Source organism: Stegostoma tigrinum, chromosome 24, assembly GCF_030684315.1.
Source record: "Stegostoma tigrinum isolate sSteTig4 chromosome 24, sSteTig4.hap1, whole genome shotgun sequence".
NCBI lineage: Eukaryota > Metazoa > Chordata > Chondrichthyes > Orectolobiformes > Stegostomatidae > Stegostoma > Stegostoma tigrinum.
Genome location: NC_081377.1, coordinates 27522295 through 27539682, shown reverse-complemented (window position 1 = coordinate 27539682; position 17388 = coordinate 27522295). Strand labels below are relative to the sequence as shown.

General features: G+C 47.0%; 1 protein-coding gene across 3 annotated transcripts in view; it reads right to left on the bottom strand.

Annotated features, from left to right (window-relative positions):
* Window positions 1-17388, bottom strand: part of LOC125465021 (transcription factor HIVEP3) — a 365357-nt gene that overhangs the window by 43864 nt on the left and 304105 nt on the right. For all 3 annotated transcript variants that reach the window (XM_048558059.2, XM_059654309.1, XM_048558060.2), the window contains 2 exons: window positions 11262-16861; window positions 7580-7725 (listed from right to left, as the gene is read on the bottom strand). In XM_048558059.2, coding sequence (XP_048414016.1) covers window positions 7580-7725; window positions 11262-16541 — 5426 coding nt within the window. In that variant the 5' untranslated portion in view covers window positions 16542-16861. The remainder of the gene's footprint in view (window positions 1-7579; window positions 7726-11261; window positions 16862-17388) is intronic.

Here is a 17388-nt window from a genome sequence, read left to right as displayed (position 1 = left end):
GTTCGAGATGCTACATAAGTAGTCAAAGGGCAAGGAACGTGTTTCCTCCTTTTCTCTTATCAGCATGACTCCCTTTTGTCTCGAATGCTTATCTAATTGTTCCTTAAATGAACCTATAATATTTGCCTCAGCCATTTTTGGTGCTAGCGATTTCTACATTCTCATCGCTCTCTGATTTCACGATTGAGTGTTTAGTGACATTCTCATATTCACAGCCTTTTGCTTCGCTCTTCTCACAACATTCCCTTCATCATCTATCAACTAAAATTATTCATAAACTGAAGTGCCTCAATCAAGACACCCATTTTTCATACAACTCCCATGATGTGAACAGCAGCTCACCCGTGGGGAAGTGCCCATATTTATTCCTCCACCTCCACCCCCAAGACTGTGTCACTCTCAAAAGGGAGTTTGGTTTAAATTCTTATCTAGAAGGCACCTCCTACAGTGCTAAACCCCCTCAGTACCACACTAGATGGTTGTCCTAGGTTTTTGAGCTCAAGTCATGGGATTTTGTAAACACAACCATTTGACTTTGAAGCAGTAAATGAGCTGACAAGTTACCTCTTTTGTTCTTACTTGCGAGTTGGTTAGTGAGAGTTTACATCAGCGGACAGCCCCATTGCCTCAGCTCTGACTTCATTTCAATCCCCAAGGGAATTAACACGCTAAAAAAAGCAGTTGGTAAATGCAACAGCCCATTGTAGATGCATTCATTTTAGAAAGCATTGCTTCTGAGAGCACACTAGAAAATAACAGTGACTCTTAGAATTCATCTAAAGGGCACAGATTCATTTAGCCACATGTTTGAAACCACATTATGAATTCGTAAATTGCAAAGTAAAGCAAAGCAAGTGACTGCGGAGCATCAGAACCACATCTAATCACACTTTAGTGTGCTGCTTTTCATTCACCATGCGTCACTACAATAGCTAGAACTAGCTGGAAGTGTTCCAACTGGCTTTGGCTCAACTCAAACAGCCATTGGCATTAGGTGCCCACTTTATAGTACAAGGTTGTCTTCAATAATAAGCAGTGAGGCCAGAGAAGGCCCCAGCACTATAAACAATCTCGTGGTTTTACAACTGGAAGTGCTAACACATTACTTCAGCAGGGGATTTTGACTGACTGCTTCCATGCACAGCTGCAGGAAACACGTGTGCTGATGTTACAATGCAAGGGTCCACCAATCTGGGACCAGGTCCTAGCTGCACCTATCCTGAGCACATTACTGATTTTTTTATTGGGTGCCCATGCGTGCGCCCCAGCTCCTCCATATGACCGAACAGTAACAGACTCTCCCCCTGACACTGACCAAGTTTCACAGCCAGGCTGGTAATCTTCAGCACCAACTGCTCCAGCATCACTGCAATACCCTCCTGTTGTATGGGCAGAGGGTAGTAATGCAACTGTCCCCATTAATAACATACTTTTGCAGAAAGTATCTCTGCAGTGCACTTGAAGATGGAGCGGAGCAGAAGAGTTGGCCACCATTATGAAAATGTTACATGGCTCTCAGAAGGGAGAGCAACAATGAAGTGACCTTAGCTTTCTGACCGCTTTGTGCTCAATGGGAACAAGGGTCGGAGACGGTAGGACAGAGTCAATTCTGTGATCTGCCCATTTGCCTGGTGGGATGTCGAGCGTTGGGTTCGCCCATAAGTCAATTTTAAATATCTGTTGTTCCTATCCTGGAACAGGAAGAGCTTTTACAACCAGCAGAAGCCCCAGGAGGAATCCTATTGAATAAGGACAGCTAACCTGAAAGCGCGTTCCTGTCACTTGCTAAACAGGAAGAAAGCAAACGGCAAACAAACAGTTTTAGAATTTCCCTTCATAATGTTGTGTTTCCCTCTGCTACGGTGTGGTTTTGCCAAAAGTCCCGTCATTGTTCTGTGGGTAGATTTCCCTGTTTCGATGACATACCTTGCTAACTTAGAGCAGTCTATGCACAACCTCAGTTTCTGAGTCGGAAAATGATCAAAGCACCATGCCACCTGGATGCCTGATAGGGTCCCCTACAAACCACTCATTTTAAACCTAAATTTTAAAACTGTGTGCCTGAGCTTGTTTTTGATGATATTTCCACTCGTGTGGGAGACCAGTAGAGGCAGCCGTAAAATTAAGATAGCCAATATATCAATTCAATAAGGAAAACAGGAGACCACAAGAATACAGGAACATAAAGACTGGGTAGAATGTGAAACTTGTTAGCTGGCACAGTTGAGATGAAACGCATAGATAGGCTTAAGTGAAAGTTAGATTCGTACATGAAGGAGAAAGGATTCGAAGGCTGAAATGTTTCTGGTTTCATTAAGTTGTGGAGCAAGCAGTTCAAGTAAAGCATAAATTGGGATGTGGATCTGTAGCTCCAAAATAGCCCCTTTCTCATAGAATTATAGAATCCCTATGGGGTGAAAGCAGGCCATTTGGCCCATTGAGCCCACACTGACCCTCCTAAATGCAACCGTCCCAGATCTACTCCCCACCCCCATTCCCAAATCACCTCCATCCCCCCCAACTATCACTGTAACCCTGCAACTCCCATGGCTAATCCACCTAACCTGCACAGCCCTGGACTCTATGGGCAAGTCAGCATGACCAATCCACCTGGCTTGCACATCTTTGGTCTGTGGGAGGAAACCGGGGCATCCAGAGGAAACACACACAGACACAGGGAGAATGTGCCAACTCTACATGGTCGCTCCAGGGTGGAATCGAAGCAGTGTCCCTGGCATTTTGAGGCTGCAATGCTAACAAGAGAGACAGTGTGCCACAGGAGGTTTAGAAAAGAATTGAGAAAAAGATTTTTCACTGAGAGGGCTTTGAGTAACTGAAACCAATGGCCTAAAAAGGGCGATACTCACTGGAATCCTCAAGACATTTAAGAACTACTTAGATGAATTCTTGAAATACCATTCATAATATGAGGCTTAAGGCCAACTGCTAAATAAAAAATGGGATTACAGCAGAAGGATATTTGATAAACATCACAGACACGATGGGCTGAAGGCCATTTTGGGCGCTATAAAAACTCTATGATAAGCATTAAAGATTATTTGATCTGCTGCTGAGAATGGAGACAAGGAAATTTTCATCAAGTTTTTGTTTGAATATCATCTTTTTGGCACCTTGCCTCAAACATAGTTTACTATCTCACCGAAAAGACTGCAACTTCAGCGACTACATCCTTCAATTGACACTGGAGCGGCTGTCTAGATTATACTGAACTGGTTGCCGAGTGATAACGCACAACAAATGCATGAACATGCTATTAATATTTTTAAGTACATTTTCTATGCAAATAAATCAGTTATCAAATTAACAGTAGCTCACAGTGGCAGAGGTTCAAATCTGTGCCAATTGTCACTACAGTCAGCCAATGTTACACTTCATTGAGCAAGACAAATATCGATCTTCAGTTCATCCAATGTTACTTTTGTGGAGGCATTAATCTACTTTAAATGCTAGGAAATCACGCGTTCTACCCAGTAATCATGCTACACTCCTTTAAAGTAAATACTGCAATGACATTTGGTGACACAAGTGTCCAAGCACCTTAAAATCCAAATGAGCGTTGGACATATAACACAGAATCGTCTCTGACATTCAAGCAAATCCTTCTGATCTATCATTAGCAACTTGATCTTTAAAGGTCATGTACTTCTTCTAAATTGTGATGTGTTGAGTGGAAGATAGTGTAGGCCTAATACTTACACACACGTATGTACATGCACACTGACACGTACATGTAAACACACTAACATGCATAGCTAATCACTTGACATTTCATGATAGCTCAAAATCAAGGACCATCTCCAGAGCTTCTCACCGACTGAGCAATTGCCTTAATGATATGTTTTCACTGGAGTGCTCATCCAGTAAAGATTTGGACAATCTCAAATGCTCCCCAATGTTTAATTAATTAGTGAAGCAGAAGTGCAGAGACTGTAAAGAAACCCACTAGATTGTTCTTAATGAAATACTAACACAGAGTGAATGCTGCCAAGATTCTGTCTCTGACAATAACTTGGATGAATGGAAAATAAACAGTTAATCATTGCTGAGGAAGAATCAATGGACCTGAGATGTTAACTCTGATTTCTCTCCACAGATGCTGCCAGACCTGCTCAGCTTTTCTAGCAATTTCTGTTTCTCAGCATCCACAGTTCTTTGTTTTCATTTTATTTAACGGTTAGCTCATCTAATTTTCCTGGAATACATATGACCAGGGAGTTAGTTTTTCTATTTTTCATCAAATACATACCACCAGGGATACAACTAATAGGTTTTGCACAAATCAGCCTTATTGTTTTTATTTCAGATTTCCAGTGACCACAGTTCTTTTAGTTTAGTCTTGATTATAGTATACTAACCGTCCTTGTGATGTTGCTCACCAATAATCCTCGTCCAAAGTAACTTCAAGTTTCATTGCTAATTTGTTCTTATGCTTAAGGGGCTTCATTTGAAACAAATCAATTACAGTGACCTTTGAATTACAGGAGGTCAAAGAACTGTTATAACTGCTTCTAAAATGGTAGGTTACAGCTGAAATGATGACTCTGTCTTTTTATTGGGCTTTACATTTCTATCATTAACTATTGGGTAGTATTCACTTTAAGATGAATATCTGTACAGTCACACAACAATCCACCAAGTACCACAAGCTTCAATATTACAGCTGTGCGCAACATGATGGTTAAATGTGGTTTTCTGCCTTCAACCCATAAGCAGAGAACTGGTAGACTCCTCAAAGACAGGAAATTAACAGAGGGGAGCTAAAACCCGAGTTGATTAATCAGGTGAATTTACAGGCAAAATTCACTCAGATCTTTTTGTGAAGTCTGAAGCTATCACTCAGCACTTGCCTTGCCTGCAAACAACTCACTGTTTCCTTCCATCTCTGACCTCTTAGTTCTTCCAGCTGACAGCGAGTGTTCAGGAGATGGAAGCAATGAGTTAAAAGAAGTGACGAGCTGAAAAAGGCCTAAATTGAACAATTTAGTCAGTTGACAGCTGTCAAATTAGTAAAAGTTACTAGAAGAATTTTTAGGTCCTTCGATCAAATCATTCTGCTACAGTTGGTTTTGCAGGATATTGGAGCGTGATTGATCCCAAAGACATGTCATGCATTAAAAACCAAAAGCATTTCCAAGAGGTTTATGATTTGGATTCCTGGCCCAGATCACCATATTACAATGCAAAAGATTCTTGAGGCTGTCTCAAGGGCCATTTCAATCATGCATATTTCCTAATACTACCTTTTTTCCAATTCACCTTTGTACACATTCAAAGAGGCTGTTTACTTTAAAACTTTTGAAACAATAAACCAGTTCACTAAATTCAATCTTTTCAAATAAAAAAAAAACTGCACTGGAACAAATGCCACCCAAATCAACAAAGTTTTCCCCTGGGCTTCCAATGTGGCAGCTTACACAGTTACAAGGATAGGCCTCTTGAACAGAAGGGGCAAATGTTAAGTTGCAGGGTTCCCTCCCACAGATTGACTGGTGGGTTCAGGCTCTAAACTGCCAAAGAAATTTTCAGACCACAAAATTTGCTTAAAAAATGTGAAAACAGGTGCACAGATTACCATGCCAAATTACCACAAGGTCACTGCTTCCCTTGTGGGTGTAGACAGTTTGTAAAATTTGTTCAACACTGTTGGGTGGCTGCACAGCTAAACAGGGGTGAAAGACAGTGGGAGAGTAGCAGTGATTAAAAGGTAGCCAGTACTACTTTATGATACCTTGCATCTATTACTTTCTGGATGAAACTGGTTGCATACGAGAGTAGGAAAATTACTGAACTATGGCACATACAAAGAGAAGGCTACACAAATCTCTGCAATGCATTGTCAGAATTTGGTCTGAGAAGTATGGAGGAAAATTGTCAATTGACAAGTGTCCAAAGGTCCTTAAAACAAATTCTCAGCAGACAGCAGGTGCAGATGATTGTGGCACTCTCTGCCAGGCATCTTGACCCTGAGAATCTGAGTACAGTCCTACAAGATGCTCAATGATCTCCCATTAGTGGTCACAATCAGTACAAGCATCAGTAACTCTCCTACCCAGCAACATTACAATTAGCCCCTCAAATGCTTGTTGATCCACACCTACAGTACTCAAGAACCAATTATTTTCATTTCATCACAAGTAGGTAAGAGGCTGGAATCCTAAAGAATATCTATCACCTACACATGTATCAAAACAACTTACCATCATTTCCACAATAACACTTCTAGACTTCAACACTGTAGCAGATGCACAAGAACACCAACACGAGCAAGATACCCTCGAGCACACACTATCTTGATTTGGAACAGTATCACTGCCCCTTCATTGTCACGGTGCTTCCTGCATAATAGCAAAGTGGGCAAATGTATACTTCATGAACTTACAATGGTTCAAGGAGGAGGACTGCCATTAGACTTGAATAGTTAATGATAGGCACCAAATGCCAGTCCAGCGAGTGATGCCCGCATCCAATGAACAAGTTTGTGGAAATAATGGACTTCCTATTTTAAAAATATTAGGTCTTTAGTGTCTGGTTTAAGTTTTCATGAATTTATAGATATATCTGTGGAACTGTGTTGTCTTTTAAGCAGACAGGGCTTCTAGGTCTGACTGACTGAAGTGTAGGAACCTGCTCACTGTTTCAGGATAACAGGAGCAATTAATTATACTGATTATGAACAATCTGTAACTAAGGCCATAAACGTTTAGTTAGAAAATTGACACAGGATGGGATGAGTGATGCCAACATGAGTTTGCAATGCCTCATTAAGTGGCATGGTGGCTCAGTGGTTAGCACTGCAGCCTCACAGCTCCAGGGACCCAAGTTCGATTCCAGCCTCAGGTGACTGGCTGTGTGGAGTTTACACATTCTCCCTGTGTCTGTGTGGGTTTCCTCCGGGTGCTCTGGTTTCCTCCACAGTCCAAAGATGTGCAGGTTAGTTGGATCGGCCATGCTAAATTGCCCATAGTGTTCAGAGGTTTGAGAGTTATAGTGGGATGGGTTTGGGTGGGATGCTTCAATGGGAGGTGTGGGCTTGTTGGGCCGAAAGGCCTTTTTCCACACTGTTGGTAATCTAATCTAATTTTAAACTCATGTTCAGCAAGAATTATGATGAGAAAGTAACATCCAGTTTTTAATGCAGCTTCGTTTTCTTGCTATTCTAGTATTAATGTTCATTAATGATAAATGCTCTAACAAATATGGACAGGAGGCATTTTAGCCAATGTTCCACAGTCTCCTTCAATCCATCTCGAGAAACACAGGTGATTACCTCTCTTACCTTAAACATCTTCAATGACAGAGCAAGTATCTCAAGTTTTGCGTCAAAAAAATAATTGCTTAAATACTTGTCTTCTTTGTCTTGGTAGTGGTGGGGTAGGGAAGAGAAGATTCCCCTCAAAGCAGCAATATGCTGAAAGGATTTGTAATTTTACCACTCTAACAACACTTGTCGCTGCAGTGTTAAACTTTCGCCCAGGAAAACTTCTTCAACTGAAAAGGTCACTTCACAGCAATATCTCCATGGCTCTTTATTGTAGGCATATTAGAACACTGCTCTTACCCTCCTTCAAAAATCTTAATTCTAGTTGGTTCCAGTCTCTTGGGTGTTGATGTTTCATCTTCATGTTTCTCCCTCCTTTCTTCTTCCTTCTCTATTTTGCAGACTTCTTTTCTACCATCACCAGGAAGAGGGGCAGGTGTATGAATCTGTGCAGGAAGATTTGAATTGCATAATTAGTATAATTGTGGGTAATATGTTTGATATCAACACAGAGGGGTCTGGGAGTAATTGCAGCCTTGCAACAGTTAATGTCCAAATAGACTATTAAAAGATATGTTGATATATGGTAATGTCACTGCTCCAGTATATCAAAAGGCCCAGGCTAATTCTCAAGGTTCAAATTCCATGGCCATTGGGGGAATTTAATTTTTATTAATAAAGTCTAGGATTGAATGTAGTCTCACTAATGATGATCATGAAACCATCATTGATTGTTGTAAAAACCTAGCTGCTTCATCAATGCCTTGAGAGAAGGCAACCTACTGGCAAAGATAACAAAGTGTGGCGCTGGATGAACACAGCAGGCCAAGCAGCATCTCAGGAGCACAAAAGCTGACGTTTCGGGCCTAGACCCTTCATCAGAGAGGGGGATGGGGTGAGGGTTCTGGAATAAATAGGGAGAGAGCTTGTGAAGTCCACATTGATACCATTGGGCTGCAGGGTTCCCAAGCGGAACATCAGTTGCTGTTCCTGCAACCTTCGGGTGCCATCATTGTGGCACTGCAGGAGGCCCGTGATGGACATGTCGTCTGAGGAATGGGAGGGGGAGTTAAAATGGTTCGCGACTGGGAGGTGCAGTTGTTTGTTGTGAACCGAGTGGAGGTGTTCTGCAAAGCGGTCCCCAAGCCTCCGCTTGGTTTCCCCAAAGTAGAGGAAGCCACACCGGGTACAATGGATACAATATACCACATTGGCAGATGTGCAGGTGAACATCTGCTTGATATGGAAGGTCATCTTGGGGCCTGGGATGGGGTGAAGGAGGTGGTGTGGGGGCAAGTGTAGCACTTCCTGCGGTTGCAGGGGAAGGTGCCAGGTGTGGTGGGGTTGGAGGGCAGTGTGGAGCGGACAAGGGAGTCACGGCGAGACTGGTCTCTCCAGAAGGGCAGACAAGGGTGGGGATGGAAAAATGGCTTTGGGGGTGGGGTCGGATCGTAGATGGCAGAAGTGTTGGAGGATGATGCGTTGTATACGGAGGTTGGTGGGGTGGTATGTGAGAATGAGGGGGATCCTCTGGGGGCGGTTGTGGCGGGGGCAGGGTGTGAAGGATGTTTTGCGGGAAATGGGGGAGACGCGATCAAGGGCGTTCTCAACCACTGCGGGGGGAAAGTTGCGGTCCTTGAAGAACGTGGACATCTGGGATGTGCAGGAGTGGAATGCCTCATCCCGGGAGCAGTTGCGGCGGAGGTGGAGGAATTGGGAATAGGGGATGGCATTTTTGCAGGAGGGTGGGTTGGAGGAGGTGTATTCTAGGTAGCTGTGGGAGTCGGTGGGCTTGAAATGGACATCAGTTTGTAGCTGGTTACCTGAGATGGAGACTGAGGGGTCCAGGAAGGTGAGGGATGTATTGGAGATGGCCCAGGCAAACTTGAGGTTGGGGTGGAAGGTGTTGAAGTGGATGAACTGTTCGAGCTCCTCTGGGGAGCAAGAGGCAGTGCTAATACAGTCATCAACATAATGGAGGAAGAGGTGGGGTTTGGGGCCTGTGTGGGTGCGGAAGAGGGACTGTTCCATGCAACCTACAAAGAGGCAAGCATAGCTTGGGCCCATGCAGGTACCCATGGCCACCCCCAATCTACTGGCAAACATGTGAATGAAGGTCCATAGCAATGTGACTGATTCTTCACTGTCCTCTGGAATGTCCTAGCAAGCCACGTAATTCAAGGACAACAGGTATGAACAACAAATATTGCCCTCATCTGCAATGCCCCCATCCGATGAAAGAAACAAAAGCAAACATTTGGTAAACTTTAGTCAAAATAGTGGAATATCAGTCACTATAAGTAATGTTAAATGCATTGGTTAGGCCTCACTTAGAGCTGTGCATTCAACAGCAAACACCTAGTCACTGAAAATTAAATATATGCATTAACAAGGCTCTACCATGCATTGGGAAGATATTGGGTGCATTGACTTTGAGGTTATGGAAAAGCCAACTTATGTCTAAGTCAGTGGCCAGAAAAAGGGCTGGAATTTGTGGTGAGGTTACGGGTCTTTTTTTTAAAAAAAGACAGACATTCATTGATGTGGTGTATGTAATGCTCAATGCGTCAGCATTTATTGCCCATCCCTGGCTGCTTTTGGAGAAAGTCATGGTAAGCTGCCTTCTGGAGGTTGATTACTCATTGTGGAATTCCCAGTCTCTGGAATGCTCCTGAAGCTGCTGTATTTACATGGTTAGTCTAGCTCAGTTTGTGGTCAGTGGAAGCTCTCAGGATGTTGATAGAGGGATTCAATGACAGATATACCATTAGAAGACAAGTGGCAATAATTAGGCTGTCTCTTGTTGGAAATGGTCATTGCCTGGCACTTGTGCAGAATGAATTTTATTTGCAACTTGTCAGCCCAAGCCCAAATATTATCCAGATCTTGTTACATTTGCTCACAAACAGCTTCAGTATCAGTCATGAATGGTGCTGAACACTGTAGTCACCAAACATTTTCATTTATGACCTTTTGATGGTCCTGGCATAACCTCCTGCAATTTTTTTTGAACCAGGGTTGATAACCCAGCTTGATGGTTGAGGGGGCTATGCCAGGCCATGAAGTTGCAGATAGTGCCAGAGTGGGATTCTGCTCATGGCCTACACTGCCTCATGGGTGCCCACTCTTGACTTAGATCTATTTGAAGAAGTCTATTATTCAGCACAGTGGTAGTTGTATACAACACAGTGGAAAGTAGCTTCAATGAAGACAAAATTTCATCTCAGTCACAAGGACTATGCAATGGTCACTCCAGTCAATACTGTCATGGACAGATGCAGCTACAGCAGGTGAGGATGATGTCAAGTAAGTTTCCTTCTTCTTCATTTCTTGGAGTACTGCCACACCCAGTATAGCTGCTATGCCTTTTAAGACTCACCCTGCTCGGTCAGTAGTTGTGCTATTGAGCCACTCACATGAAGGACATTGAAGTTCCCACTGACAGTACATTCTGTGTCTTCACCATCCTCTGTGCTCTCTGCAAAGGATGCTCAACATGGAAGAATGGGAGGGGAGGTTGTGGTACGTGATAATCAGCAGAAGGCTAGCTTGCCCATGTTTGATCTGATGCAACGAGCTTTCATGCGGTCCGAAGTCAATGTTAAGAACTTCCAGGGCAACTCCCTTCTGACTGTCTACCGTCTGCTGGGCCTGTCATTCTGACGGGACGAGACATACCCACAACAGTGGCAGTATTTATTGGGATATGGTCTGTAAGGTGTGATTCTGAGAGAATACCTGTTGCTTGAATAATTTGTACATATTTGTTCAGAACAAAATCAGTAAAGTTCACAGGTGTTATGAGAAAAAGAGTGAATTTTGTGTAAGTCTCAATTGCAAAAGATCTATGCTTCTTTTTAAAGCCCATGCAAATTATGTGGCTTATAGCTGTCCGTTTGCTGAATATTTACATCTATTCCTCTCAACGGAGCTACTGGCCACACAGTGTTAAAACCAAAGCTGTGTCCCACGTTGGCCTTACCTCGCTAACCCGGAGCTTCCTTGTGTTTGATGGGACCAGTTTTCCAGTCTCTCGTCGTGGAGCTGCTGCCATGGTGTAGATTTCCTTGCTGGTTTTCTGCTTTGATCTCAGGAGGGCAAGGCTTAGTTTGGTCGACATGCCAGGTAGGTTGGGATTGTACAAGCTGATGGACCAACTAGCATACACCGAAGATCTTCGGTCAGTTTGCTGCATAGGATTTGGTTTGGTGTACTTCAGGTAGCACCAACTGACATTAGTGGTTGTATGGAGGCTTGGGAAGTGCAGTACCTGCTGGATATCACTAAGCTCTGTCAGAAGGGCGCTGGGCTTTGCAGGGCTAGGACTAGTGGGTGGCTCAGGTAAAGTGCTGGTGGTAGGTTGATGAAGCTCTTGCACGTGAGCAGGGGCTCTCTCTTTGAGAGTGTCCTGGGAATCTTCCTTCTTCACAGGGCCTAAAAGCACTTTACTTCTGTATTGGTGTCCGGGCCAAGGTTTGTATACTTCAGACGGTCCAGGTGGCTGAAGGGGGAACTGTGGGAGGGGTAGTGTCTGCTTTGCACCAGAATCCCACTCTTGCGAGGCTTGAGTAGGTGTGGCCTTGGACTCACCCAGTTGTTTTGCCAGCTGATGTTTCTGTAGTTTTGTAGCATCCTCTGGCCTTGTATGCATTGTACCTAAATGTTTGACTGGTTCAGTGCTCTCCTCAGATTCCTCTTCAATCTCTTCCTCCTTCACACGTTTCTGTTGTTGGGTCTCCATGGTCAGTTCTAAGCTACCTGCTGGAGACAACATTCGTTTGCTTCCCCCAATGGTGGTCTGATAACTATCTGTGCCACACATGCCCTCTGTTGGTGAGGTGAGTGGTATATAACCCTTTCTTTCTGTCATGGGTAATGGAATTCTTAAGTAGGGTGATTGGAACAAATCCCTATGGTGGCCAGCAATCATCTGTGACAAATCGAGCCCTATCCCCTGCATTGCTGCAGTACATACAAGGGTACCTTTGGGTTTGCTATCTTCCACTCTGCAAATGACCACTGCAGGAGGACTTTCTGCTGACTGCGTCACCAACATCTGTGACAGGGTAGTGTACATGGCACTGCCGTAGGTTGGCATATGGGTCTGCACTCTGACGGGCACCACAAGCGACACCACAGGCTGCAGGAGCTCGGGAAATTCAGTGACTGCGGGCTGCGACGTCGCGAACGATGCAGTGCCTGGAGAGGAGATGGCTGAAGAGAGGACCGCACCGGCTGAACTGTACTCGGGCTGCAAAGGGAAAGGTGGCGAGGAAGAAGCAACACGGATTGGGGGAGACAGATGCGACATGAGCTTTGGCTCCCTGAAATGACCACCAGTTTCTGCTTGCAGCTGGTAGGCCAGCTGCGAGTGTAAGGGCAGGTAGGCAGCTTGTGAAGTGGACGAGGGAGCCAATCGCTGTCTGTGCAGTAGTGACGAGGGATGAACAGGCAACTCAACAGGCTGTTGTAGAAGCTGTTGTGCAGGCTGCAACTGGGCTGGTTGAATAGACAGCTGCGGCGATGGAAACAGAGGATAAGGGATGTGAGGCAGAGCTACAGGAGTAGAAAGCACCTCTGGCATCACCGATGTTGGCAGCAGCGATGGTATCTGCCCTTGCTGCTGAAGATGGTGCTGAGCCAGGAAAGGAGAGAGCTGCTGCTGATGCGGCATGTATTGCTTCTGTTGCGGCACTGCTTGTGGTAATGGCTGCTGAAACGCTTGGAAGGCCTCGGTTGGTGGCTGGGTATAAAACAGTTGGGCAGCATCAGATGGCATCTGGGAAACACTGGGCTGGCAGGAATGAGGCAATGGCGGAGGAGGAGGGGGGGAAGAACGATAGAGACAACTTGGCCCGCGAGCAGAAGACGTGCCAGGGCTGTGGACCTGTTCGAGTTTATCTTGCTTCGAGCCGGATTTGGCCTCTTGTTCAGATTCGCCATAGCCACTCAATGAGGTCTGGCGCACCAAGAAACACCTTCTCCGCTCTTTCAAAGGGGAGGCCAGCTTCAAGCTGGAGGACGAATCGGAAGACAGGCTCCCGTAATCAAACGACTTGCTGCGAGCCTCAGATGCTTCTGAAGGATACTGTCCGCTGGAGGCTTGTTCGGAGGAGGACCGCCTCATTTCACGTTGGTGATGGTAGTGAGCAGGCACGGTCAGCATGTGAGAGCCCAGGGGCCTGGCATGGATCTCGGACAGCGGCCCAGCCGCTTCCTTTAATGAGGCGGCTTCTGGTGGTTTACAATGCTCTTCCCTTTCAAATGATGCTGAGCGGCTGGAACCATGGGAGATACTGCTCTCTTGACTCGGGCTCCTCGCCAGCGTGACGGACTCAAAACTCGATTCTCCCGAAGACTGCGACATCTCAGCCAGGCGTAACCTCTTCTTTTTGGGCGGCAGCTTCTCAGTTGGAAACTGTGAAAGGGTCTGACTTCTCTGGGGCCACTGGAACTCCTCAGGAGCCCTTTCTGGCTCTTTGGTGGCCACCTCTTTGTCACTCTCCGATTTTTCCGGCTCCTCGGTCACAAGGATTTCAGGGACTTGGATTTTGCGTTGGCGGACCAGTCGGGCTTGTAAGGGATGGTGATGATGGCGAGAATGTTGAGGGGCAGAGTGCCAAGCTAACGCTGGTTCTGCCCCTGCTGTTTGTGGGGGATACTCAATGGACAGGCTTTCTTGCGAACTCACGCTGCTGAGGTGCTCAAGAGATTCTGATTTTTCGAATGAACTGGGCCTGCTGAGAGCGTTGGTGTGCTGGATTACTGAGATTTCTTTTGCGGTTGCTCTTTTGCTGCCACTCTCTGAACCCAGGGCCTGGGGTTCAGTCGACATGGGCCCAGCTCCGGCGCCCGACTCCAAACCCACTTCCATGGCTTCACTTTTAGCTCCAGGGCGGGTCAATCCCGAGGGGCTGCCGGACGTCGGAGATGACAGGGGTGCCGAACTGGGGGGGGCCGCTGCCCCAACACTGGATGGCACGCTGGGCACAGCAACGGAAGAGGAAGAGGCGGCGGCTGATCGACTGCTGTAGTCACCCGGTGGTTCCTCGTCATCGCCAAGGCTCTTCTCTTTCCTCCTCTTCCTCGCCGGTGTGAGCTCGAGCGATGGGCGTAGCTTGTAGTGCACCATCTGTGGCTGCATATCATGAGGTAGAGCTCCACGTTGGCTTTCTCGAGGAACATGTGCCAGGTAAGGCCGGGACCTTGGGGCGTGCAGTTCCGAGCAGTAATACTTCTTGTGCGTCTCGTAGTTGTTCCGTTTACGGTACCGGGCCCCACAGATGTCACACTCGTACATCAGCCCCTTCACCCGGGAGCCTCTCTTGGTCTTTTTGGTGGGATCGCCCTCTGCAGGCTCCTGCTCCTCACCCGACCTGCTGGGTGGCACCTGCATCTCTTTGGCCAAATAGCCGCCTTCCTCCGTCTGGTACTCCATGCCCGAAGGCAACTCTATGGCCTTCTGCCTCTTCAGCATGCGGTGCTGGGAGACGAGCCCGTGGCTCTGGCTGTAGACCTGCTCTGGGTCAGCCATCCTGTCATCGAAGGAGTAGCTTCCCTTGAATGTTTGCGGAAAGCAGGCGCTGCCTGCAGAAGGCATGGAGTTGCTCCTGGTCAGAGGCACTGTTTCAGTGGTACTGTGGGCATGGCGTGCCGCTGAGAACGGGTGTCTACTGGGGTCAGAGCCCAGCGGCTTTAGGTCAAACTGGAAAGATTCCCTGGAGGTACTTGGCTTTGGAGACTCAATGCTACCGCGTCTGGACAGTGAGGTTCTACGAGGCTTGACGCTGTCAATTTGACTGGTATCCACCACCGCCTCATTGATGGTGATGAGCTTGGTGATGTGTTCAATGACGTTCTGTTCCATTTGGGCCTTGGGCAGGGAAAACGAAAGGCCACTGGGTTTGTCTTCCAAGGCCATCTGCTGTGTCCTCTGGGTGGCACTTGCTGCTATCATGGATGTTTTCTGACCATACCGGCCATACTTGCCGAGGATGATCTCGGCGTAGGACTTTGCGCTGGTCTGGGGAGGGCTGATTTGCAGCTCAGCGCTATCCGAGCGGGAGAAGTAACCCGACTCTGTGCTCCCTTTGCTCCCAGGACTCAGGAAAGTGTTGGACTGTTCGTCGGCCAACGCCTTCCTCCTTTCACTCAGCCGCAGCGCCAGTTTTTGCTTGATGGTGTGAGAGTCTTCGGGTTTGTGGCTGAAGGAAAGGTCAAGGGAGGAGGACTCAGAGGCCTGCGAGCCCTCCTCCAGAGACGGCGTCTCATTCTGCTGCGCTAACGTGAAGGTGGATCGCCGGGGGCTCGGTTCCTGGGCAGCAAGGGAACTGGAGCTCGGAATGTGTTTGTGCTTGGGGGGCAGGTCAGCGAGCGGGTGAGCGGACATGGCCGTGGTCTCGTCCTCCGAATCGGTGCTTTCGTCCCCCTCGGTGTGCTCCTCTGGTTCGTCCCCGCTCAGTTTCTCCATCTCCAGGGCAGAGGCTCCTTCAAACATCTCGCCCTTGCCGCCCGGCACCAGCCCCGCTTTGAGCTTGTGAGCGTGGGATTTACGATGCTTGTACAAGTTGCTTTTGGTCTTGAACGAGAAGCCGCAGGAGTGGCAGGGGTATGGGCGCTCACCGGTGTGGGACCTGATGTGTTTCTGGAGCACGCTGGGCTTGGCGCACGGCCGCCCACAGAAATGGCAGATGTACTTGCCAGGCTTTTGCGGTTTCCGCTCCTTCCTGGGCGCCTCGTCTTGCTTCGGGGGCACCTGGTGACCATAGACAAGGTCCTCCTTGGGGGGACAGTGGGAAGGGAGAAGGTGCCCACCGTGCAAGGGAAGCCCGCTGTGGGCGTAAGAGCCTGATGCCACAGGGCCTCGAGGGTCAAACAGCTGCCAGGAGCGTCTCTCCAGGCTGAGTTCGGGTTTTACCGGGGCCATGAACGTTGGGGGCACAGGCTGCTGCCGGAGCTGGGCTGGGACGTGCTGCGGTTGCTCAAAGGAGTAAGCGCCCGCGTGGGATTTGGGCTGGTCGTGCGCTGGGGTCTGGAGGTGGGCACGCTCCCCTGTGGAAAGATGCAGCGGGGCTGAGAAACACGGTGGGGGAGGCACAATGTCACCACCGAGGCTTCCTGGAGGATGGAGCTGGCTTGGTTGGTAGGCAACGGTGGACATTACAGCTGAGGGGGAAATGTCACCCGTGCTCGATGTTCTACAAGGGCTCTGCTCGACCCTTCCTGTACTCTTCTGACGGGTACTGTTTGGCTCAGGATCCATGACCTTCAAGTGCTATAGCGTTGGAGCTTGGCAGGATTCATTTGCTAAACCTTTCAGAAAACAACAAAACCCCTGCGTTGCTCACATGTGTTGAGAATGTTCCAACAGTTTACTTTGTTACGGTGCTGATAAAAGTGTTCCTGCTTGGTAACTGATGCAAAGCAAAAGGGACATTTATTCAAAGTTCACTTCATGGTGAGTTCCTTTGAAGGCAATTATCAATCGTATGCGACTTCAAGATTGTCATTCCAAACCATTTTCCTGGAGTCTTCTTCACAGCTTCTGTTTTCTTCCATTATCGCTTGGAGTTGACTGTATTCCTTCATCAAAAACACAAAAGGACAGTAAGTACAACATGCATTTGTATTGCACTTGTGTAAAATATTCCAAGGCATTGTGTGAAAATTTGACTCAAGACTTGAAGAGCTATTAGTACAAGTGGCAAAAAGCTTAGTCAAACAATTAGGTGCAAAAGGGCATCTTCAGGAAAGTGAAAAGAAAAGTGGGATTTACAGAGAGAATTCTCGAATTTGGGGTCAAGGCAGCTAAATGCAATGCCACCAATGGTGCATCAATGAAAATGGCAGGGGGGGGGGGGGGGGGGTGTTGGTGGTGATGAGCAAGGAGCCAAACTGCTTTTTGCATGCCTAAGCAAGAGTTCAGCCAAACGCAAGCCTTAACAAAAACTACTGGCTGCTAGATCCCTTGCCTAAGGTTTCCTAGACATTTTATTTTTGGGAAGAATTTTGCCAGGGAAACAATCCTGAAAAAAGAAAATGGGAAAGAAGTCAATGAATCATGCCAATTTGGTTTGACCTGAGCTCTTGCTCATAAAATACTATCTTCT